Here is a 24,783-nt window from a genome sequence, read left to right as displayed (position 1 = left end):
ACGTGGCTAGTACGACCGTAAACGCATTTCTAGGCCGTACGACGACGTTTCCTCTTGTAACTTGACTTTTTCTTATATATTTTTTTTTATTTTTTCGCTTCTAATTTTTCATTGGGAAACTCAAATATCCTCTAGATGGTTCTAGATGTCTCTCAGGTTATAAAATGACTCAGGATGTTTGAGAGTGGTTTTACCTTCATTGGATTTCATATGGAGAAAGTAGAATTTTAGATCTCGCTCAAAATCCAGCAGACTCATCTGTTTTTCAGGATTTCAGGATTGGGGGGATTGCAATGTTTCCATTGGATTTTTTCTTGTATTAGGGTATGGAACTTGTGTTTAATCAAGAGAACCAAGCCCTCTATGCATGGGAGACTCCCAATAATCAAGAGCATGTAGGGTACTAGGGTATGAAACTTGTATTTAATCAAGAGCACTAAGGTTGTTCGACTATGTAGGAGGAGACTCCCAATCAAGCACGAGACAAGAAATTAGAAATTTCTCATGGCTGATTTTGGATATTTCTATTTTCATTATGTGATCATTCATGAGTAAATGTGATGTAAATTTAGAGACTTATAGTTTATGCATTAACAATTGACAATTTAATCATAATGTAATAAATTAGAATGTATCATATATGCTTTATGATTGCACATATTTCTTAAATGTCCTAATACATATACATATACATATACATACATATACTAGGGTATGAAACTTGTATTTAATCAAGAGCACTAAGGTTGTTCGACTATGTAGGAGGAGACTCCCAATCAAGCACGAGACAAGAAATTATAAATTTCTCGTGGCTGATTTTGGATATTTCTATTTTCATTATGTGATCATTCATGATTAAATGTGATGTAAATTTAGAGACTTATAGTTTATGCATTAACAATTGACAATTTAATCATAATTTAATAAATTAGAATGTATCATATATGCTTTATGATTGCACATATTTCTTAAATGTCCTGATACATATACATATACATACATATATACATACATACATACATATATATATATATATGTATGTATGTATGTATATATGTATGTATATGTATATGTATCAGGACATTTAAGAAATATGTGCAATCATAAAGCATATATGATACATTCTAATTTATTACATTATGATTATATATATATATATATATATATATATATATAGATAGTGTTTCCCCGTTTCCGAAATTTGGGGGGTCACATTTTGTACCCATGCTCGCTTCGAAAACTCGTACCTGTTTCCCTGTTTCGTGCAACTTAGGTTTGGAAGCATTGAAGTGGAGCATCTTTAAGCATTGTTGAAGCCATGATAAAGTAGTTTTTTTTTTAGACATGAAGAAGGGATAATGTGCTAGTTGATGATAAGGAATCAATCCTTCTATCTTGAGTAAAGAAAAGAGCACTGTGATAGGGGGAGTAACATACCCATGAAGATCTACTATTCATAAAGAACAGAAGCAGTTTGATAGGGGGAGCAGTTCGACAGGGGGAGTCCCTGAGCACTCCTTTGCCATTGATGTCAAAGGGGGAGAGAAGAAGAATATTGCCATCAATGACAAAGGGGGAGATTGTTGATCTAGATTGTCATTGATGTTAATATGGAAATATTCTTGGATACTAAATGATGATATGAAGCCAAGGAGAAGTAGAGCAGATCCGTGAAGAAACAGGAGCAATAAGCCAAGGAGAAAAACAATCAGGGAAGCCATTGAAAAGACATTGGAAGCCATTGGAAGTCAAGAACACGAGTAGTCAAAGAAGAGCTATCGGAAGAGTCCATCATGAAGCCAAAGCATAAGTGGAAGTGGTCATTGGAAGCCACAAGAACACTACAACAAAACCCTGTGATTAGCATCCCTTTTTTCGTCCTTTTTTGCATCTAGAACCCATTTTTGGTGCTCTTTGTGTCCATTTATAAAATATGGTGCAAAAATTGATGCAAATTTTGCACCGTGTTTTTCACCAAGTCTTATAACAAGTTTAGCACCAAGTATTGCAATAGGTTTTGCATCAGGTTTTACACCATGTTTTACGCCAAGTTTTATGCCAAGTTTTGTGCCATCCTTTGCACCATGTTTTGCATCAAGTTTGGCACCTAATTTTGTTTCACCAACTTTTGTATCATTTATTGCATCCACTTTTTGCACCTACACTTGCATCAACTTTTTCATCATCTCTTGCATCCTCTTTTTCATCATTTTTTAAATTACTTTTTGCATCCATTTTTACATCATTTTTTGCATCCCCTTTGCATCAAGAATTGCATCAAGTTTTGTGTCTCATATTTCATCTACTTTTGCATCTAATTTTGTTGCATCAACTTTTGCATCATATTTTTCATCCATTTTTGCACCCATGTTTACATCCACTTTTACATCTTATTTTTCATCTTCATTTGCTTCTTTTTTTGCATCTATCATTACATCTACTTTTTTTGTGACACTATTTGTACCATGTTTTGTACTTACTGTTGTACCCATGTTTGCTTCCAATTTTGCATCCATATTCGCATCCACTTTTGCATCAAAATATTGCATCTATTTTTGCATCCACTTTTGTGTTGGGTTTTGCATCTCATTTTGTATCATCTTTTGCATCTACTTCCATTGCATCCATATTTTTCATCCAATTTTGTTTCTGTTGTTGCACCCATGTTTGCATCCACTTTTTCATCCCTTATTGCATCTTGTCTTGCATCCAAGTTTGCATATTTTTTTGTGTTTTTTATTACATCCACTTTTGTTGTGCCATATCTTGTGCCTATCATTGAAACCCACATTTTCTTCCAATTTTGGATCCACATTTGCATCCTCTTTTGTGTCCAAGTTTGCATCAAATAATTTTTCTGTTTTTTGCATCCCATTTTGCATCTACTTTTACATCCACTTCTGATGTGTCCAATTTTGAATCTAATTTTGTGTCCACTATTACACCCATGTTTGATCCATGTTTACATCCATTTTTTAATCCATTTTTGCCTCCTTTTCGCATCCAAGTTTGTGTCTTTTTTTTTTGTCCATTGTTGTATCCACATTTATTTCACAACAATTCATGCTAAGTTTTATGCCTACTATTACACCCATGTTTTCTTCCACTTTTTCATCCATGTTTGCACCCTATTTTGTGTCCAAGTTTGCATCAACTATTGCATCTACTTTTTCATCTACTTTTGTGTCAAATTTTCTGTCTTGTTTTGCATCTACTTATGTTGTGTCACTCTTCATCCAATTTTACATCTATTGTTGCCCCCATTTTTTTTTACTTTTGCATCCATTTTCCAACACACATATAATTTTTGCATTGATGATATTTCTTATGACATTAACAATTATGAAGAACTAATGACAATGCCAATAATTATGACGATGACATGAATTGTGATTATTATGATAATCAAAATAATGATAAAGATGATGGGGGTTATAATGAAAATGATGATGGCGATGCTAATGACCTTGGACAATTTTCCCAATTTTTAAATGTTGTCATGGTCATAATCATAATCAATATCTTTAGAGTCATCTTCCAAGTCATCATCATTTGATCATCATTATCATTATTTTCATCTTGGTCATCATCAACAACAATAATGGCATGAGTGATGATTATGATGTTCATGACGAAGTTGACAACAATGATGATAGAAATTACATTAATTATGATGATGGGGATGATGAAAATTATAATGGTGATGATAATGGTAGTGGTGATGATGATCATCGATCATCTCTAAAAAATAAAGTTGTCATTTCTCTTGCATATATCATGTGTCCTAACAACCCTTTTTGAGCACTTGTAATATTTTTTGGGTTGATGATATTTCTTACGACACCTATAATTATGAATAACTGACAACAATGTCCATAATGATGATGATGATGACATGAATGGTGATTATGATGATAATGCATTGATGAGATTGATGGTGGTGATGATGATGATAATGAAGATGATGACACTCCCTCTAAACTAGGGAGATACTCATAATGAGACAAAAAAGTACTATCAAGTTGAAATATTCATATAAGAAGGGATCTAGATTGATAAGCATCAACAATGATTTAAATCATCATAGCCAACATTGTCAAAATAGAAAGGCCTTGACTAAGAAGTTATATATCTCCATTAGATCATAGCACAATGTGAGAGGCATAAATTTGGACACCACTGCCTCTTTAGGCACTTACAGCACAAGGATGTTCATCAGGCATGTCCTCACATGATCATTTCCTAATCCACTGTCATAATATTTGACACCAGGAAAAGTCAATCCTCATGACTATTCTTATCTTGGATTAATTTACTTGACTTATGGCGTTTAGTTCTACTCAAAGCATAAATTCTCAAAAAATATTGGTCCCATATGTTTATCTAATCCACCATCCTCCCTATTGGTGTCTTTAGTAGGCTTACGACTATTAGTCTCAGCCATAGTACATGACAAATGGATAATATGGTGTCAATGCTCACTCCCTCTCAACCAAGGAGGAGACATCCACAATCATAAGCGTTTCTCAAGAATACCCATCATTTTCATAGGGAATAACATCATTAATTTTTTTTCGTAGCATGACACCTTTATGATTAAGAATTCATAGATTTGTGGAAAAATATTTCCCCTTTTTATCATTTGTGATGAAATAAAATCATAAAGTGAAAGCCAAAATCATTAAATATACACTATAATGATTTATCTAAGTCTAAACTCTAAGGTTAAAGTGAAAATTTATGTAAATATTATATCTATGTGATGTTCAAAACTCATGAAAACCTTTTTCCCTAAGTCCTATATATAAGAAAAATCAAAAGAAAGAAAAATAAGGCCCAATGAATGGTAACTCATGTATTCACACCCTCTTTGGAAAACATATGAATATATACACTCCTAGTCACACTTGATCACATGTTTGTGATGTTTAAATCATGAAGTCCTCTTTTCCCCTTTCATTTTCACTTCATCATTTAAGCACCTAATTGAGTATCTAGGGAATTTTTCTTGCCTAAGGGTTTCATGTCTACTCTTGGTTTACTTATGTCACACTACAGTCAATCATGTGACGGAGTGAAATACTTAAGTTTGTGGAGTTATTAGAATAGTGTATTAAGTTAGTCACCACACACACATGTATTACATGTCATTGATCCACATGTGTGGGTTGGAGACTCATTGCTTGAGAACTTTAATGGATACTACTTTAGGGCCTTGATGGTATATCTTACAAAATCTCTTGGTAAACATTGTGATTCATCCTTTCTGTTCCTCGAGACACTTGATAATATTGAAGTCACTCCCAATAATCCACGGAGATGGGGAGTATAAATTACTTGTGCTGGAAATAGAATTGAGAAATAGAGGTTTTCCATTTGTGATATTGGAGTCATAGACATTGGATACATGGTAGTAGTCCTCGATGTCAATTAACTAAAATTATATTGTCATAATGTGAAAAGAGGTAAACATATTGGTAACCTTGATGTCCTGAACATTCCAAATAATAGCCATTCCACCCAAGTATATCTAATCATCAATCACTACTACTTGGAAATTCCTCCCCCATTTTCTAATTATATGAGGTAGAACCTCACTTAATATTTTTATTTCTTATATCAACATTATTGATGGGTGCTTTGCATACCGTTTTCTTTTAGGAGTATTTGTTTTCCTTTGCTATTGAGGTCCCTCATGTTCCATGAGACTATTTTCAGGAGAATTTACACAGAAAGGAAGTATAATGTGACTAAAAAAAACATGTTCCAATATTTAAGTTATTGGACAATGCCACTTGATGACTCCTATATTTCCTTAACCTGGGACTAAATGGTGAACTTGATAGCCATAAGGGAAATTAACCAATGAAAATCTAAAAAAGAGGTTCAAATTTTGACTTTATCACATACAAGTTAATATACTAAAAAAACATCGATAAAAATTTCATCAATCAATGAATCTTTAAAAAAAATATCCAAAACAATTTCATCAAGCAGTGAAGCATTACATTATAAATTACAATCTATAAACCTTTTGGGAACTTTTTGCTAAACCATGTTCAAAACCAACATATTTAATATTAATATTTAACAATAATATGGAAAATAACACATTTTCATAAATTAAATAACATGTTATCAATCCTAAGAAATGTCACTAACATAAAACTAAAAATCATGCAACTAATGGGAGTGGCCACTCAAGGCCACCATAAGACAATTAATCTGTTAAGACAAGGATTAATGGGGAAAGAAATCTACAAAGGACAAAGGCAAACCTATTTTAACTTTATTGTTTTATTAGGTGCAAGTTGAACATCTAAAGATATAATGAAGAGAAGAATTAATTTTATTGCATTAAGAAAACCCAAGCACATTCTATAACTTAGCAAGGAATAGATGTATAATACCCATCTCATCAACACAACGCATGGCATTAAGTTAATTTTTAATATATAATTTAAACTTATATCATAAAATCACAAATTTAGCATGAATGGATGTTTAAAATCCATTTTTATAAAAAGAAAATATAATTTTTGTTATAAAAAAAACCAGAAACTAAATATATTTTTTTAGAAAATAAAAAAAAAATTAAACGAATATATATTAAAAAAAAACTAAACTTAAGCAAATATTTTTTTTTTTTTTTTAAATTTAAAATAATTTTTTGAATTTTTTTAAACACTTCTCTCCATTCTAAGAAGCAAAAATAATAATAGAAATAAGGACGGACCAAAAATATTCCTTTCCTTGGTAAGTGTTTCCCACCATTCATTCCACGCACTCAAGTTATTTCATAAAACAGAGATAATTGTTATTTCACACTCTTTTGGCAAAGCCTATTGAGATTCTCTTATGATATATCTATTCCTTATGGAGTCCTTGATATATTGATCAATTTTTGATTCCTTGGAGATTAATTAGAGTAAAGAAAACATGAGTACTCTTAATTCCTAGTTCAATGCCTCTAATGGTGGACACAAGACAAGGGAGGGGTTGCTATCGTGGTCATAACTCCAAGTTCATTGTCTCTGATGGTGGATGAGGCAAGGGAGGGGGTTGTAGTCATGGTCGTTGTCATGGAGGTTTCTATTATACATTATATTTAGAGAGTTCAAAGCAATTTGAATAGAATCATTGTCGTCACTAGGTATAATGGATTAAGTGTGATAATGGATAAAATGAAGTAATTATTTGTGAGCATTTGTTCTTGAAAGAACATTAGGATCCATTTTGTTATAGAGAAAAGTACATGCATTAAAAACAATTCAATATTTCATGTGACATTCATATTGTATGCGACTTATTTTTCATTAAAAACAATTTATTTTTTCATGTGACATTCTTTTTTTGTTAAAATTTTTTCTATTTCTAATATGAATTACAATTGTAATTTGAAATAAAGCTTCCAGTAAATATTAATTTACCAGGACTAGCTCTGAGCGCTGCCGCCTCAGCTCGGCCTTCGGCCTCCACCCCCAGTGCATTCCAGATCGACCTCGGATCTGTTGACCAGATCGTTGGTCCTCGTCCGTTTGTCCCCTGCGCGCTTCCTTTGCGGTTGAGCTCTGCGGATCCGCCCAAGCGTGGTCCCAGGTCATGGAGCCTTGATCTGCCAATCAGATCTTGGGCCCATGGAGGTGCTGGGTACCCCCCAGGCCCCTTCCCCCTCTCCTCCGTCGGCAAGCTCCCCAGCTGAAGCGTTCAGTCGCCTTCTAGAAGGGTTGCCCAAGAAGAAAAATGCAGAAGCAGCGAGATTCGTCAAGAAACTCAACGATATCCCCGAGATTTCTTTACCTCCAGAAACCCCGATCCAGGTTGCTCTGTCCCTGTCTGAGAGGGCCCTCATAGGCCAATTTACTGGTTTATGGCCTTCTCCCAAGTCGACAGAGAGTTGGGTTAAAAGAAACTGGTCGCCGCTGATCAACGAAAGTGTGACTTCTTATTTCCTGGGCCGAGGATTCTTCCTCTTTGAATTTACCTCCAAAGAAGATAAAGAGCTGATCTTTCGAAATGGCCCTTACTTTATGGGCCCCCAGGGTCTGTATCTGAACAAATGGACTCCCGACTTTGACCCAGCAATAGATGTGCCCAAAGCTGTCCCAGTTTGGGTAAGGCTCCCCAATCTACCGGTTCATTGCTGGAACTGGGACTCCTTGATGCATATTGGAAATGCCCTGGGGAAATTCATAGACCGAGCGAATAGCAAGGATCAATACGACTGCGCAAGGATCTGCGTAGAGGTCGACCTGAAGGAGGGGCTCCCGGAGCCCATCAAACTCAAAGTAGGAAATTGGACACATGTGCAGAAGCTAGACTATGAACAGTTGCCTTTCAAATGCCGGAAGTGCCAGGTCTATGGACACTTCGCCAGAAACTGCCCAATGGCTAACGAAGCAGCTCAAGGGAAGGAGGCCGATTGGAATCAGTTAAAACAATCCAAAATGGCACCCAAGAATCAGAAGCCGGGAGGAGCTATAGGCAAAGACCTACCGAAGGACCCTGTCCAACAGATCCAGCAGCCCCAGCCCTCGTTCAATCTTGAGAACAGATTCGGCCCTCTCAGCTCCCAACCAGAGGACTCTCATGAAGTAGTAGCTCAGAAGCCAGAATCCCCAGTCAAAGATTCCCAACCACCTAGCGATAAGGACAAGGGAGCTGCAAAAAGCTCAAAAGGTACCCCTGAAGTAGTCGAGGAGGAGGATCAAGAATCAGAGGAGGAAGGGGAAATAGGAGAATCCCAATCCTCGGTAAGGAGATCTACAAGAGGACGTAAAACGGATCGGGAGAAAAGAGAGCATGAAACGTACAAAGATAAACTCCAGGGCAGCCAACCAACATTGGAGAAGCTGTTAGCAAAAAAGCCGAAGATGGTAAGAAACCAGCATCAAGGCTCCAAGGGAGCCCATCCAAACAAAGGTAAATAATGAAGATCATCTCCTGGAACTGTAGGGGTATGGGCAGCAAAATAAAAGAAGAAGCGATTCGAAACTTAATAAGAATAGAGGCCCCGGACATACTCCTTCTCCAGGAGACTAAGATGGAGGAAGCTGATTTTCTCCAGGTAAGTAAAAAACTATGGAAAAACTGTAATGCTTCAGCTGTCTCAGCCCGAGGAGCCTCTGGAGGGTTGGGCACTCTTTGGAATGAAAATAGATTTTCGCTAGTGGCAGAGGCATCAAACACCCACTGGGCGATGTTAAAGATGCAACATGTTATTACAAAAGAATTCCTCTGCCTTTTCAATGTTTATGTTCCGGTAAATGCTGGAGAAAAAAAGAGCTGCTGGGACTCCTTAAGGCAGCAAGCAGATCTGATTACTTTAGAAAATATCATCATAGCAGGCGACCTGAACATCACTTTGCATTCTTCCGAAAAGAGAGGGGGCTCCATTTTACGAGATCCAGCAAGGGAATGGGTCGAGGATCTCCTCCAAGACTGGGATCTGCTAGATATCAAGCCCGTCTCAGGTATGTACACTTGGTCCAATAAAAGAATAGGTCCAGGCCATATTGCAGCAAGGCTGGATAGATTCTTGGTGCATAGCTCTTATCTTCTGCTTGGTCTAGATGCCACCATGCATATTCTTCCTTGTAGCATCTCTGATCACAAGCCAATCAAGCTCACCCTCCGAGATCACGTTGATCTAGGTCCCATTCCCTTCAAGTTTAGCCCATTATGGATCAAGGAACCAAACTTCTTGCAGATTGTGAAAGAAAGCTGGTCTCAGCCAGTCACTGGATCCCCCTTTTATATTTGGGAAGAAAAACTCAGGAGGTTGAAAACAGCCCTGAAGAGCTGGGCCAAAACTATTGCAAATCCAGCAGCTGATAGGAAAAATATCCAAAGCCAGCTTGAAGCATTTCAGCTGAACGCAGAAGAGGAGCATATAACCAGAGAGACTTTAGACAAGGAGGCTCACCTTCAGCAATGCTACCATAAAGCTTGTCTGACTGAAGAAGAAACGTGGAGGATCAAATCGCGATGCCTCTGGCTAAAGGCAGGCGACAAAAATACATCATTCTTTCATAAGCATGCGGAAGCTAGGAAAGGTTTCAATTCCATCAAAGAAATTAAGGAAGCGAATATTACCCATAAGGATTTTGCTAGTATCAAACAGGCAGCTCATCTCCATTTCAAAGGGTTGTATAGTAAAGACAACAATACGAATCAGAACTTTAGTTTGTTGGACGAGATCCCCTCCTCAATATCTGTTGATATGAACCAGCACTTAGAAAGTAAAGTCACTATGGATGAAGTCAAAAGAGCCCTCTATGCCATGAACCCTGACAAATCCCCTGGCCCTGATGGCTTTTCCGCCTATTTCCTCCAATCCTGCTGGCACATAGTGGGGAAAGACCTATATAAAATGGTCCTAAAATCGCAGGCTTGTCAGAAACTAGGAGGAAGCACCAACTCTTCCTTTCTAGCACTCATCCCCAAAGAAAAGGGAGCCAACTCCTTCAACAGGTTTCGCCCTATATCGCTGTGCAACATTGGCTACAAACTGATCACAAAAGTTATTGCTAATAGGCTGAGGCATATTCTTCCTAAAGTCATCCCGGAGAACCAAGGAGGCTTCATCCACGGAAGACATTTAGTGGACAATTTCACACTTGTCCAAGAGGCAATTCTTTCAAGTCAGCAACGCAAGGAACAAGGTATGGCAATCAAACTAGACCTTGCAAATTGTAAAATTTTCTGTTTTCCCACCCCGGTTTTCAGTTTCTCCTTATTTCTCCCATGTAGTTAAATGCCAATTCCCATAACCATACATTTAACAGACTGAAAAAAATAAATATTGCTGAAAACACAAATTCTGGAAATTTTTCAGAATGCTGGAAATTGCAGAATTAAAAATCAGCAATAAAAAACAGCCATTAAAACACATTAAAACACTGATATTTTTGGTCAACTTGACCCTAGAAAAACCCCCTACAAACCTTGGGGAAAACCAGTTTGAGAGCTCTTCTTTATTTCTGGAAAATGCCTTTTTACAGAGAGAAAAATTTTCAGCAAAAATCAGCAAAACAGAAATTTTTCCAGCAAGCAAACTTATCTGTTTTTCAGCTAACAGACAATTTGGAAAATGGCTGAACGTGCTGTACGAACCGTACAGATGTACGGACTATACGGACGTACGGAACGTGAGGGCCATACGGAGGGCCGTACGGACTTGTACGGACAGTCCTCGAAAAACGTGCAGAAAGTCGCCTCCTCGATATTCGTGCTGAAAATCAATTTTTCCACTGTTTTGCTCACAAAAACTGCCTTTTTCTGCTTGTTCTTTGAGCTGTACGGATTTGCTGAAGTGCTACCTTGGTATGTGTGCCAAACTGCTTCCTCTTTCTCCTCCTTGTCCAGAAATCTCCTTTGCTCTCTTGCTCTCCTTCTCCCAATCTGCTCATGAAAGAATGAATGATCTTTTCCTCCTTTTCCTCCCTTAACCCAACCCTAAATGACTTTTGGGTGATCCCTAAATCCAATGGCTGAAATAGATTTAGATCAATGGCTGAGATTAAATGCTCATTTAAATCTCACTTTCTATTTTTTAATTCACCCCACTTTAATAAAGACCCACTTAGTCATTTATTTCCAAAGTCACTTTTCCTTTCTAATTTTTCATTGACTTTATAAAAGTCACTTTAAAATTAGACTTAGTAACTTTATCACCTAAAGTCACTTTCAAATTAGATTTAACTTTATAAAAAATTATAAAGTTACTTTAGGAGAAAAATTAAATTCTTTTGGACACTTTTCCCTAGGCCAAAGATCAAAGCCTTAGGGAACCACCTGTCCTCCGGTACCAAATTTCAACACTCTCTCTTACCGAGGAAGGTGTTCCTCACCACACCCATCTTGTCTCTGAAGTAGACATGCTTGCCCCGTGGTAAGGCTTTGGTAAGAATATCTGCAACCTGCTCATCAGTGGAAATATACTCAAGCTTCACAGCTCCCTTCTGAACATAGTCTCTGATGAAATGATATTTGATCCCGATATGCTTTGACCTGTCATGAAATACTGGATTCTCCGTGAGTTTAATGCAACTCTTATTATCACAGTAAATCACTGAAGGTCTCAACGGATGACCAAATAAGCCAAACAACATCTTGCGAAGCCAAATGGCCTCACAACTAGCTAGACTGGCTGTCATATACTCTGCTTCTGCTAAACTCAGTGCTACTGACTGCTGCTTCCGGCTGAACCATGACACTACTGCTGAACCCAACCCAAAACAACACCCTGAAGTGCTCTTCATATCAGAAGCACAACCTACCGAATCAGAATCAGTGTATCCTGCCAATCTCACTCCATCTCCCTGCCTGTAGTCCAGACCATAATCCACTGTCCCCTGCAAGTACCGCAAAATGTGTTTTGCAGCCACCCAGTGAACCTTCCTAGGCTCACACATAAACTGACTCATCGTGTTGACTGCAAAACAGATGTCTGGTCTAGTGTTGACCAAATACATCAAGGAACCAATCAGCTGCTTGTACAATGTGGGATCCACCAACTTGGAATCCGAAGCATGAAGCTTCTTCCAGTTGGTGATCATCGGTGTCGACATGGGTCTACAATCCTCCATGTGGAATCTGCTAAGGATGTCCACAATATACTTCCCCTGCCCCAGGAAGAAATGCCCCTCCTCCTGCCACACCTCCAAACCCAAAAAGTAATGCATCAAGCCGACGTCCTTCATCTCAAACTCCGCCGCAAGATCTCTCTTGCAGTGCTCTATGAGTCTCTCTGCACTTGTAATGATCAAGTCATCCACATACAGCACCAGAATGAGAGGCTCCTCACCAATCACAATAAAGTAAAGGTTCGGATCTACCTCACTCTTTGTGAAACCCATCCCCTACAAGTATGCATCTATCCTGGAGTACCAAGCTCTGGGAGCTTGCTTCAGGCCATAAAGGGCCTTCTTCAATCTGCACACATGGGACTCCTTCCCATGCACCTCAAAGCCCTGTGGCTGCTCAATGTACACCTCCTCCTGTATGAAGCCATTGAGAAATGCGGTCTTCACATCCATCTGGTGGATCTTCCAACCCATCTCTGCTGCTATCGATATAATGGAGCGGATCGAAGTATATCGAGCCACGGGAGCGAAGGTCTCCTCATAATCAACTCCCTCTACCTGGGAGAACCCTCTAGCCACAAACCTCGCTTTGAATTTCTCAATGCTGCCATCTGCAGCATGCTTTACCTTGTAAAGCCATCTGGAAGTAACCACGGATTTGCCCTCAGGCCTCGGCACCACCTCCCAAACATAATTCTTCATGATAGAAGAATACTCCTCCTGCATGGCCTCTCTCCAGACCTACTGGCTAGCTGCCTCCTCATAGCTAGAAGGCTCAGAGTCAAGGATGCTGGTAACCATCGCCATATAGCTACAAAACCTCTCAGGTGGTCTACTCTCTCTGACCGGCCTCTTCGGCTCAGCAACAGATGTGGCATCTCTCAAGGTGTCCTGAAGCCACTTGGGCTTCCTCTTCCCTGAGCATGCTTCTCCCATAGGAGAATGAAACTCCTCCTCCTCATCACCATCAGTAGCCTGAACTCCTGAATGTCTGTCTGCTGTCCTCCTGCCTGCACCTGAACCTGTAGAAGCTGAGGTACCGTGTGAACTGTCCATCAGTGGACTCCCTAGTGAACTGCTCTGTGAATTGCTCTGCATGCTGCCCGGAGCACCACCCCTCTGGCTCGGCGAGCCACTGTTCACTGATGGACCTGACATCCTCATAGATGTACGTTCGGATCTGTTAACACCCAGGTTGTTCCCTATGACTCCCAAGGGAATACGGCCGGGGTAACCACTAACCAATCTTTGGATCACAGCTTCTAGCCAAACTGTGATCAGAGAGGGCTCTCTCTTTATGATTTGTCTCTGTTATGATGGTGTTTTAGGCTAGCTATTATGCTCAGGTTTTGGTTTATGTTTTGGTTGAAGGATTTCTTTTAGGTCTTATGATATAGTGTTTAGATAGTGTAATACCATTGGGCAATGGAGTCTGGAGTTGTGAAATGATCTGATACGCTGGATTGGTGGTGTTCAAATTGCAGGGCCTATTGTGTATTTTAGACAAACAAAATTAGCTTAAATGGTGATGTATGTCAACCAACAGAAAGCAATTAAGAATTTTCTATTAAGTTGGTGAGGTGAAGGTGAACACACTGCACAGGAGCAAAACTTGAATTCCTGTGACAAAGGCCACTGTGAAAGGTGTATTCTGAAAGTGCAGCAATTAAGAATTACACTTATCTAGATTACAGCTGAAGAAAACATTCATAAACAACACAGATTGAACTCAGGGTACTCAGTGAATAAATCCTGAAAGTTATTCTTTTTCCTTGTTGCTTAGTATTGAAATCAGATAACATATATGGATTTTAACAAAACAACTAATTGACAGAGAGAGATACAGAGACTTATTGTATGGTGAAATACACAGGAATCCAGCAGTTATCAACAGACACCAGAACGCATCCAACACCTCAGAAATCCGAGAAATTCCATTGCTTTCTTTATTAACTTCTGAAAGGATTACAGCATAAGAACTTCTTCAGGAGAAATCAACAACAACCCTTGCAAGCTCATGCGAAGGGGGCTTTATAGGAATGCGTATACAAAATATCTCAGGCATTGAGTCATCTGAGAGAGAAAATATCTTCATAAATTTGTTCAGAAAGTAGAGAAGAAGTTATTACAACTTTAAATGCAGCATAAATGCCCTTTATGTCTGTCAGAGGATAATTTTGACCTTTGGAGGTCATTGAGTCGGTTGCAACGCTTAGCTTTAATGCTGATAAATGCGCCTTTATTTCTTGCTGCGCTATATTTTCTCGGCCCTGCCAGCTGTAGTCTTCTATCTCTGCTTTGTTGGCTGATCCATCTGCTGAGTTGGCTCAGCTTTAATCCGTCGTGCATGCTGATTTTGTTAAACTTTGCTTTGCATGACCACTGATATTTTTAAGAAACAAAATTGTTAAGTGACTCCCTGTTTACAAAATCTTCTGTATTGCGTTTGTCCACCATTCTTGCGTAGGGAGTTGATGCCTGAGAATAGCATCCATTGTCTCCTCTGCCTCTGTGTACTTGAAGAAATTGGGAGCCACCCCAAACAGGTGATTGATCTCATTCATTATAAAAAACAGATTCTCGACTCTGTCGTAAAGAGACTGTCCTGTGGCTGGCCCTGTTTCCTCTGAGGTGCTGGGCTTATCACTGATCTGGCTAGTGGCAAATGTATTGACCCTTTTAGCATACTGGTCATGTGTGAACAATCTCCCTGCGCTGTTCAGTAAGCCAGGGAGTCCTCTGCTTTCTAACACTTGAAACTTTTCCAAAAACTTGTTCACCTCAGTCTGCATATCCTGGGTTCTCCTCTCCAATGTCTGCACTAAGTTTCTCAGTGTGAGAACCCTTTTGACCATTTGGATAGTCTCAGTTCTGTTTGTAATTCCCATGGTAGCCAACTGAGAACTTGTTCTATGGTTAAGTACATTGATCATTCTGGTGGCCACTTCAGGCATATTGCCCAATGAAGCTCTTGATCTGTAGACCTCCTTCTGTGCCTTTGGGATGAGCTCTAATTGCTCATGGATTGTCTCAATATATGGCCATTGCACATTGATAGATTGACCAATGTTAGCCCACAGCACTGTTTTAAGCTCAGCCACCACCTTATCTAACTTGAGCTCATTCTCTAGCTCTTTGATCTTGTCTTTGAGGACTTTGATTTCCCTGCCCTTTTCTGCCACTTCTCTCTTTGATTTATCATGTCTGTCATTTACCTTGGCCAACTTATCCTTGGTCTCATTTAACTCTGTCATTTGAGCTTCCAGGATTTGGATTTCATTCTTCAGCTTTTGCATATCCAGGCTTTGGGCCTGCTCTGTAGTTGTTGGCACTGCTGAAGTAGATGTTGCTGTCTGTTCAGTCTGTTGAGGAGGAGGAGCAGTGATAGGAGCAGTTTCCTCAAGATTTATGATTTGAGGAGGAGGCTGAGAGGTCTGACCCTCTTCTTTTTGTTTTAATGCTGCTTGCAATGCTGCCTTTGCAGCCTCTGATTCTCCTAATTTCTCTTGTGCTTGAACAAGCTCTTTATAAATGGAGATCAACAAATCTGTGGTGTCTTTCTCCTGCCTTTGTTGGGCTACTTCATCTGTCTGAGGGTGCATGGTGGCTGGGAGTTTGATTTTCTTCCTCATGGCAGCCATGTCAGCATCCCTTAACTTCAAGATTTCCTGTATCCCTGAAATATCTTTGGGATCATGCCCAATTTCAACGATTATGTCTTCCAGGGACCTTATTCTGTTGTCCTTCGCCTGGGATGATGCCTTCTCCAATTCCAGTTGAGAGGCTGTGGCATTGAGGCTGCTCTTTAGCTTATAATTTTCCAATGTTTCATCTGCTAAGGAGGCATACACCATCTCACCAGTTTGTTTGTGCAGTTCAATTTTGTCCATTGGGTGTATGTCTTTGGCCATGACCTCCAGGTTAGTCCTGAGATAATCTGAGGCAGATTGGGGTTGCAGTGCTGTGGGCAAAAAATGGCTCATAATCATTTTGCCTTCACCTACATCAAAAGCAGACATAAGTCTTTGCTGATTGGTAGGAGCCATGTTTAGCAGGTGATTGTACAGCTGTACTTTGATAGGATCATTCCTCCTTTTGATGTCTATAAATTGTTGTTTGATGCTTATTTGTCCTTCTTTTTGTTGGCTGGAGGAGCTGACCTCCCCTCCCATGGTCCTGTCCTGTTCCTGCTGGAAGGAACTTGCTGAAGCTTCTCTGCTGGGTGGGCCCATGCCCAATGCTTGTCTTATTGCTGCATCATCCTCAGAAAAGTCATTTAATCTTTGTCTCTTCTCTCCCTGGTTGATAGATGAAGTGAGAGGAGTTTCTCTATCCCTTTTTCTGCTTAAGTCCTCCTTCTGTGGAGTTTGGAGGACCGAGGCATCAGTGGTGACTTCTGGCCTAGGAGGCACTATGTTTTGAGCCTGTTGCTCAGTGGAAGTTGGGGTATCCACCACTCTTTCCTGCTGCAAGGGCTGCTGTCTGTCAGGTTGCCCTTCTTCATGCTGCCTTTCCTGCTGTTGTTGATGCTGTTGCTGCTCTGCTTGCCGCTGTTCTTTATCTAGCTGTTGTGGCTCTTTCTCCATTTCCTTTTCTTTTCCCTTCTCTGATATGTTTTCAACAGCTTTTGTAGTTCGCTGTTGGGCAGTTGAGGAGGATGCAGCTGCTCCAATTTGTGTGCTTGGAAGTGTGAATACCTGTGGACAAAGCTCAAGGTCAGCCAACTTCTTTAGATTCCTTAGTGCCCTTTTGTTCAGCTCTTCTTGTGACAAGGGCTCTTCTAGGGTCCCTCTCCTCCATTTGTCTTGATTAGCATATTTTTCAATGTGAGGGATACTATGATGATCATAGGCAGACAACTTATATTTGAGCCTCCTCATTGTTATAAAATGATTAGGGTCATAGGGTGTCCATGGGAAACTTGTTTGGAGGCCAAGGAACTCAAGCATTCTATCTGCTTCCCTCCATCCTTGCTCCCTCTCGTTATAGATGAGATGGCCAAGTTGGCTTTTCACTTTTAACTGTGCCTTTTTGCCTTTTCCTGAAAAGTGAAGCACATCAACTCTGCCAAATTGCCTAAAATACTCTAGGGCAAATAGCCTCATAGGCACATACTTAGGTAATCTGAATGGAGGCAAATCACACCCATATATCCTGATGACGGTGTGGTTTTGGTAGAAGTACCAATCCCCAATGCTGTAAGATTTGGACAGCTGAAGAATTCTCTGCATGTCATCAGTGAGTCTTGGAGGAGGCGAGCTCATCAGCATTGCCATAGCTGGATGGACAAACAGATCTATGAATTCACAGTAAGTGTATGGAGACTCAGGTGTAATGTGGAAGACAGAGGACCAATAGACCACTGATCTGGGATTGCCTTGGGCATCCACTCTTTTGATTGAAAAATGAAATTTCTCATGTTGATGGTACAAGATCAAATGGTAAATGTAGGAGGTGTATCTGAACATCCTTTCTCTCGCCAAATTCATCAATTGCTCATGAATCTTGTCTGATATGTAGGTGGCATAGTCATAGCAGATTGGTGACTTGCCAGGAGTAAACATAAGCATCATTACCAGCACAGTTGCATCAATATGCTCAATTGAATTATATCCCAAGATGGGACAAATCATATCTGCGAGGTCTCTGCCCAGCCCATTGAGATATACATGACCAATTGGAGGGTACATCACAATCTCAGAGTTAATGTATAATTGATTAAGTTTGATAATTTGAGCATCTGTCAGTTTAGCCCCTTGTTGTATCAGGTTGACTAGTGACAAAGGGACCAACTTCTTCTGAGTGTTGAAGCAAAGCATGTCTCTGATAGCTTGAGGGGTAACATAGAAAAGTACTAAACCAGATGGGCCAACAACTGCCCTCTGAGAAGCATCATAATGTGCAGCACATAGGTGGATTAGTTCAGGGAACTGGTTGACCTGAGGGAGCTTAAACATAGGGAGGAAAGAGTCCCATATGCCCAATATATCTGTCCCATTTTCATGCTTGGCTTTCAATTCATTCAACAAATGAATGTGGAATTTGCTGCTCATAAACATTTCTTCTGTAATTTGGTAATCCATATCTGCCAAGGCTTGCCATTTCAAGTTCCTTTGAGGGGCATTCAGAGGCTGAACATTTAGTATTACAGGAGGGACTGATGGGTCCATGGATTTTCTAGGATTGTGGGTAGAGTTGCTATGCAGAGCAACACAATCAGGTTTTCTTCAATGAAAGATGTGAATTGTAGAGGACAGAGAGTGCATGGGAAGGTTGCAGCAATTGAAATACTGCTTTTGAACAAAATAGAGCAGTAGCAGAACTGAGCAGAGTTTGCTTTGTGGTGAATTTGTTTCTTGCAGGTAGCTGGTTCACGATTGCGCGAACCAACAAGGAATTTCCACTAAATTTGCCCAATGTGGCCTCCTAAACGTGTAATGGTAGCACTGGTTTGGTATGAATGCTGGTACGGTGGAGTTTTAATGGTGAAATTGGCGTTTTAAGGTCTGCTCACAGGCTATACCCGGAATTCACGGAAAAATGGACTTGCAGAGTGAAAATGGAGAATACCTGGTGAATTTCGTCGGCTTAATCTTGCTAATGCGCGAGTGATGGACGCTCTGGCGGTCTCGAAATTTCCTCAGCAGGCTGGTGCAAGTTTTATACGTAAATTGCATGCAGAACAAACAGTGCAGCTTTTGCCAAAAATAGCAAAAAACGCGAAATTTTCGGTCTAAATATGGATTTTGGCGATTTTGGCGCGTTTTTGTGCTGACGTCAGCATGACGTCATAGGTGGGGTCAGGGTCGGATGACGTCAGCATGACGTCATCAGGCCAGGTGGCGGGCTCTGATTGGTCCACGGGGATGGTGAGGTGGCAGGATAGGTCAGCCAATGGTTGAGCGGGAGGTTGACGTGACGGCATAAGTGGCAGTGACGTGGGGTGACGGGGAAATGACGTGGTGATGACGTAATGCAAATGGAATGGGGGAAACCGGAAACCGGAGGCGGTTTCATATCGCACCGCTTACGGTACGGTGGCGGTAAGTGTCAGTTGTACCTCCGATGAGCCGTGGAGGGGACGCGTGGCTATCGCATGACGTAGCCAATAATACGGCCGTCGGAAGATATCGCCCGGACAGAGGATCTGCTCCGATGCAGTGATGGCCGTCAGATCTGGGGGGCATGATCGGACGGCTATCGGAGGGTTGATGTGATAGGGGGATAGGGCGGGTAACCAACGGTCGTCGGAAAGGGTCCGATGCCTTGAGAGCCGTTGGATCTTCAATTCTTTAATCGGACAGTCGTCGGGAGGACGAAGGGATCGACAGGTAAGGGGAGGGGCGGGGATTATTTTAATAATTATTCTGGGGATCTGTGCATGGGCGGAAAACTTTGGTATAGTGGGTTTTCGCGAATTTTCTGTGGAAATGCGCCCGCCCTTTGGACTTTAGGTAAAAGGGAAAAAGTGGGTTTTCCATGTTTTTAGCCATTTGAAGCGGGTAAGGGTATAAACAAGGCTTTTTTAGGAGGTTTTATGTGTAAATGGGGGTTAAAAGTGAAAAAATGGATTTGTAAAGGGGAAAGGGGGTTTGGCTTAGGCTTATCACAATGACCAGATGTCATTTGATCCCTTTAGAGAACATATGGCTATAATGCCAAGGGGAGGGATATTTATACAAAATTTGGGGTTTATACACCATGGTGTTAATACTAGTAGGGGAAAGGCAATATGGGGGATTTACATAGTAGAGTTAGAGTTAATATGGATGGGGGGAGTGAATGGAGGGAGAAAATACTAAGTTTACTTGAAACTCACTTAGTTTAGGGAGTAGATCAAAATGAAAAGATTTTAGACAAGAAATGTGGCTTCTAAAAGATTAAGAACCACCATGAAACCATAATTTTTCCATGAATCTCAGCTGATGAGGGGATGTTAGTAAATGACATGAAAAAGGGAAAAGGGAAGTTAGTCATGCTTTCTGTTGCAACTTGATGAAGAAGAACACCTTGTCAACTGATTGACTTTGCTCTGGTAAACATAGTTAACACATTTGCAATGGTAAAGATAACCTTTCTGCAACCCCAACTACTTACCCAGCTACTTGCCTAGCATTTTTTATTTCTTCTTGGAGGGTGCACTTGGACTTGCAAACCCTTACTTGCCTTTTCTTTTCTTTGGCTTTTTCTTTGTTTTTCCTATCTACTTCTACCCTTATCACTTCCAAGGTCCCAGATTAAGCTGTTGGGAGCCTTTTCTTCTCTACCTGAACTACTTGTCTGCCAAGATTAAACAGTTTGGACAGACTTTCTTCTCTAATCTACAACTGCAAATTTAAACCATGGAATGATCCAGATTAGACTGTTGGACCCTCCATCAAAATTGGGATGTATTAATCTATTTACACACCTTATACTTCCTTGGAAATATGTGATCTTTGCATGATCAAAGCAGAGCATATTTGGACCTTCCCTTGCCAATCATGAAATATGAAACCTATTGGTATAGGTAGCTAACAGTGGCTCCACATGGGGATGGTGTTTCATTTGAAAGACCAAGAACAGCAGGTCAGATTGCCTTGCTCCTTGTTTACTCTTGTCCATCTTGTAGTTTGGCTGCTTTGAAGTGCCCAAATTGTGTGCTTCTATTCTTGGTAGACCTCTGATTCTATTTACCTTTTGCTGATAGTCAATAATCTTCAAAAAAACCGCATTTTTACAATCTAAACAGAAAATAATATATACATCTGCATATATACAAGGGAACCTCAGGTTGCACTCATGGGAAATAGTCAAAATAGTGCTTCAGCATCCTGCCATTGACAGGACCTTCATCCAAGTCAGCTTCAGTTAGACTTTTAAGGAAATAGGTATTATTACCTTGTACTGCTTGGACAGCAAATGGTCCTCTCCATAAGGAATCAAATTTTCCATGTTTTCCTTTCTCTTCTCTTCTTGCATCCCACTTGAGGACTTTATCACCAACATTAAAATCTTCTGCTTTGGTTCTTCTATCAAAGGCCTTCTTCAGTTTTTCTTGTAATACCTGAACTCTGCTGAAAACTTGATCTCTGGTTTGCTGCAGACATATGATTTGATTTATCCTTCTTTGCATATCATTTGGTTCAGCTTGGCTTTCTTGAAGAAGCTTCATAACAGGCACTCCTAAGGATGAGGGGAACTTGGCCTCTAATCCATAAACCAACTCATATGGGCTGGTCCCAATTGATCTTTTGGTTGTTAGTCTATCCGCCCATAAGGCATTGACTAGTTTCTTGTGCCAATTCTTTTTATTTTCTTCCAATACCTTCTTTATGATGTTCACCAGGCTTTTGTTTGATGATTCAGCAAGGCCATTTCCTTGGGGATAGTATGCAGTAGAATGGCCCAAAGTAATATGAAATTTATGGCAAAAGTTCACCATTTTCTTGGATCTGAAAGCAGCAGCATTGTCTGTTATTATTTTGTCAGGACAGCCAAATCTAGCCAGTATGTTGTTCTCCAAAAACTGAATGATTATTGAATCATTTGCTTGTCTGCATGGGGCAGCTTCAATCCACTTGGTGAAGTAGTCTGTGGCTGTCAAAATCCATCTGTGTTGTCCTGAAGATGAGGGATGAATTTCCCCAATGAAATCCAAGCCCCATTGTTGAAAAGGTCTGTCTGTTGCAATGGGCTTTAAGGGAAGAGGCAGTAGCTTTCTTTTCCCCTCAAACACTTGGCATTTATGACATGAGGTTGTGAATTTCTTGACATCAGAGAACATGGTGGGCCAGTAGTATCCAGCCCTTAGTATCTTATCCACAGTGGACTTCCAGTACAAGTGTCCACCGCAGTCACCTGCATGAAATTCTTCCATGATTTTGTTAGTTTCATTTTCAATTAAACAGTGCAGCAATATACCTTCATGGTTTTTCCAAAGCAAATTGCCATCCATTACACAAAATCTTGATGTTTTCATTTTTAAGAACCTACACTTAGTTCTGGACAGTCCTGGGGGAGCACACAGGTTTTGTAACACATAACAGATATCAGAGTACCAGGGGGATTGTTCAAAGGCTACATTGATCTTTGGAGTCGCCAGCTCTGTTTCACTGTCCAGCTGATTGATGTCTAAGGCTTGAAAATTTGTTTCTGTCATTAATTTGGCCAAGCCTTGCCCTTTTATTAGCTTTGTAGGTTTTATCTCAATGTCAAATTCCAAGATGCTGGCAATCCATTTTCCTCTTCTGCCTTCTAAATTTTCTTGGGTGAGAATGTCTTTGACGATAGGACTTGGCACATATGCTATGACATGGGAATAGAGGATGTAAATCCTAAAGTCTTTAATGGCCTTGACCAAAGCATAGGCTTGTTTCTCCATGATTTGATATTTTAGAGGTGCATCTCTAAGAGCCCTGCTGAAGAAGGCAATAGGCTTCTCATTTCCTTGGTCATCTTTCTGTAATAAAACAGCAGCAATAGTATGCTGGGAGGCAAAAGAGAAGATGATGAATTCTCTGTCAAACTGAGGATTGGTCAACACTGGGGTTTGAGTGAGGGCCAGCTTTATACTTTCAAAGGCTTGATTTGCTTCGACTGTCCATTTCACCTTTGAATCTTTCTTTAGCATATTATTAAGCAATCTGATCAACTCGGCCAGATTTGGGATAAATCTCCTTAAGAAGTTGATTTTTCCCAAGAATCCTTGCAATTCTTTTATATTTCTTGGGTGGGGCATTTGTAGGATAGCTTGTATCCTATCTGGATCAATTCTTATGCCATCTTTAGAGATGATATGGCCCAATAGTCTACCTTCCTCTAAACCAAACAGGGATTTTTTGGGATTCAACGAAATTCCATATTTCCTACATGTTAGGAAGATCTGTCTCAAATGTTTCAAATGTTCTTGGTCAGACTTGGAAAAAGGTGTGAGGTCATCTAAATAAATGACAAGGAAATCATGAATCTCCTTCGCGAAAGCAATATCCATTGCTCTTTGAAATGTTGCCCCGGCATTCTTCAACCCAAAAGGCATTTTAACATACTTGAAAGTTCCCCATGGGGTTGTAAATGCAGTTTTGTCTTGATCATCAGGGTGTACTAGGATTTGGTTGAAACCCGAGAATCCATCAAGTAATGAGATCCTTGAGGCCCCTACCACTCTTTGGAGAATATGATCCATCTTAGGTAAGGGATAGTTGTCTTTGAGGGATACTTGGTTCAGATTCCTTAAGTCCACACACATCCTAATTTCACCGGTCTTCTTTCTTGTAGGGACTAAGTTGGAGATCCATTCAGAGAATCTGATTGGTGCTATGATGCCTGCCTTAAACATTTTTTGTACTTCTTGTTCCATTGCTGGGAGAAGCATAGGATTGATTCTCCTCAATTTTTGTTTAAAGGGCTTTTGATCAGGCTTGAGAGGGATAGTATGCTGGATAACAGAGGTGTCATAGGACTTTAGGTCCTCATAACTCCATGCAAAGACATCCTGGAACTCTTTGAAGAGGTCAATGTATTTTGGCTTTTGGTCAGGAGGTAAGGAAGCAGATAATTTAATTATCTTGGGTTTGTCAATTGTACCTATGTTGCACTCTTCAATGGCTGCATTCAAGGGCTGCATTTTTGGTTTTCTGGGAATATCATTTGAATCAAAGATGTCCTCTAAGGGAGTTAGGCCTGTTGGTAGAAAGTTGTCTTTCAGCTCTATGATTTCAGTTTCAGCATTGGCCACTTCCTTGTCGAAAATAGTTGGATTTAGCATTTGTTTTGCTGTCCTGGGTGATATTGGGTGAGTAATCTCCTGAAACTGTATTTGTGATTGACTTGCTTTGTCATTGTCAATATTTAGTCCTGAAAATTCTTGCTGCAAAGTCAAGAAATTGTTTATTTGCTTGTCATCATCAAACACTTGCCAATCATTGACATTGTTTGGGACAGATGGTCTGTGTTTTATCTCAGCTGTAAAACAATGATGGGGCTCAAAAGGCAGCTTGCAGGTACTTGCAAAGGTAGCTAAACTATGAGCATGTAGATTGTGGGTCCTAGAAATCTTAGTGATTTGGAATTCAAAGAAGGAGTTTAGTACATCTGCAACAGCAGACCTATAAGACCTCAATCTTTTATCATTGGTGACAAAATTTCCCTTTACTTGTTGGATAACTAGGTCTGAGTCTCCTAGGATTGACACTTTTATCGCTTGTAGGGACTTTAC

At 40.0% G+C, this 24,783-nt stretch overlaps 2 protein-coding genes across 2 annotated transcripts in view; one reads left to right on the top strand and one right to left on the bottom strand.

Moving 5' to 3' along the window:
* Positions 1-24,783, bottom strand: part of LOC149267097 (uncharacterized) — a 203,381-nt gene that overhangs the window by 61,547 nt on the left and 117,051 nt on the right. The gene's annotated exons all lie outside the window — the stretch shown is intronic.
* Positions 7,638-24,783, top strand: part of LOC149267098 (uncharacterized) — a 32,651-nt gene continuing 15,505 nt past the window's right edge. Inside the window, exons 1-3 of the mRNA XM_089410209.1 lie at positions 7,638-8,114; positions 8,313-8,679; positions 9,105-10,664. Coding sequence (XP_089266335.1) covers positions 7,638-8,114; positions 8,313-8,679; positions 9,105-10,664 — 2,404 coding nt within the window. The remainder of the gene's footprint in view (positions 8,115-8,312; positions 8,680-9,104; positions 10,665-24,783) is intronic.

The sequence above is a fragment of the Pinus tabuliformis genome, chromosome 6 (assembly GCF_031772625.1).
Source record: "Pinus tabuliformis cultivar Carrire ecotype Pingquan chromosome 6, CPIR1, whole genome shotgun sequence".
In the NCBI taxonomy this organism is placed as follows: Eukaryota; Viridiplantae; Streptophyta; class Pinopsida; order Pinales; family Pinaceae; genus Pinus; species Pinus tabuliformis.
Note: the sequence above shows the minus strand (reverse complement) of the source record. Positions and strands in the feature narration are given on the sequence as shown.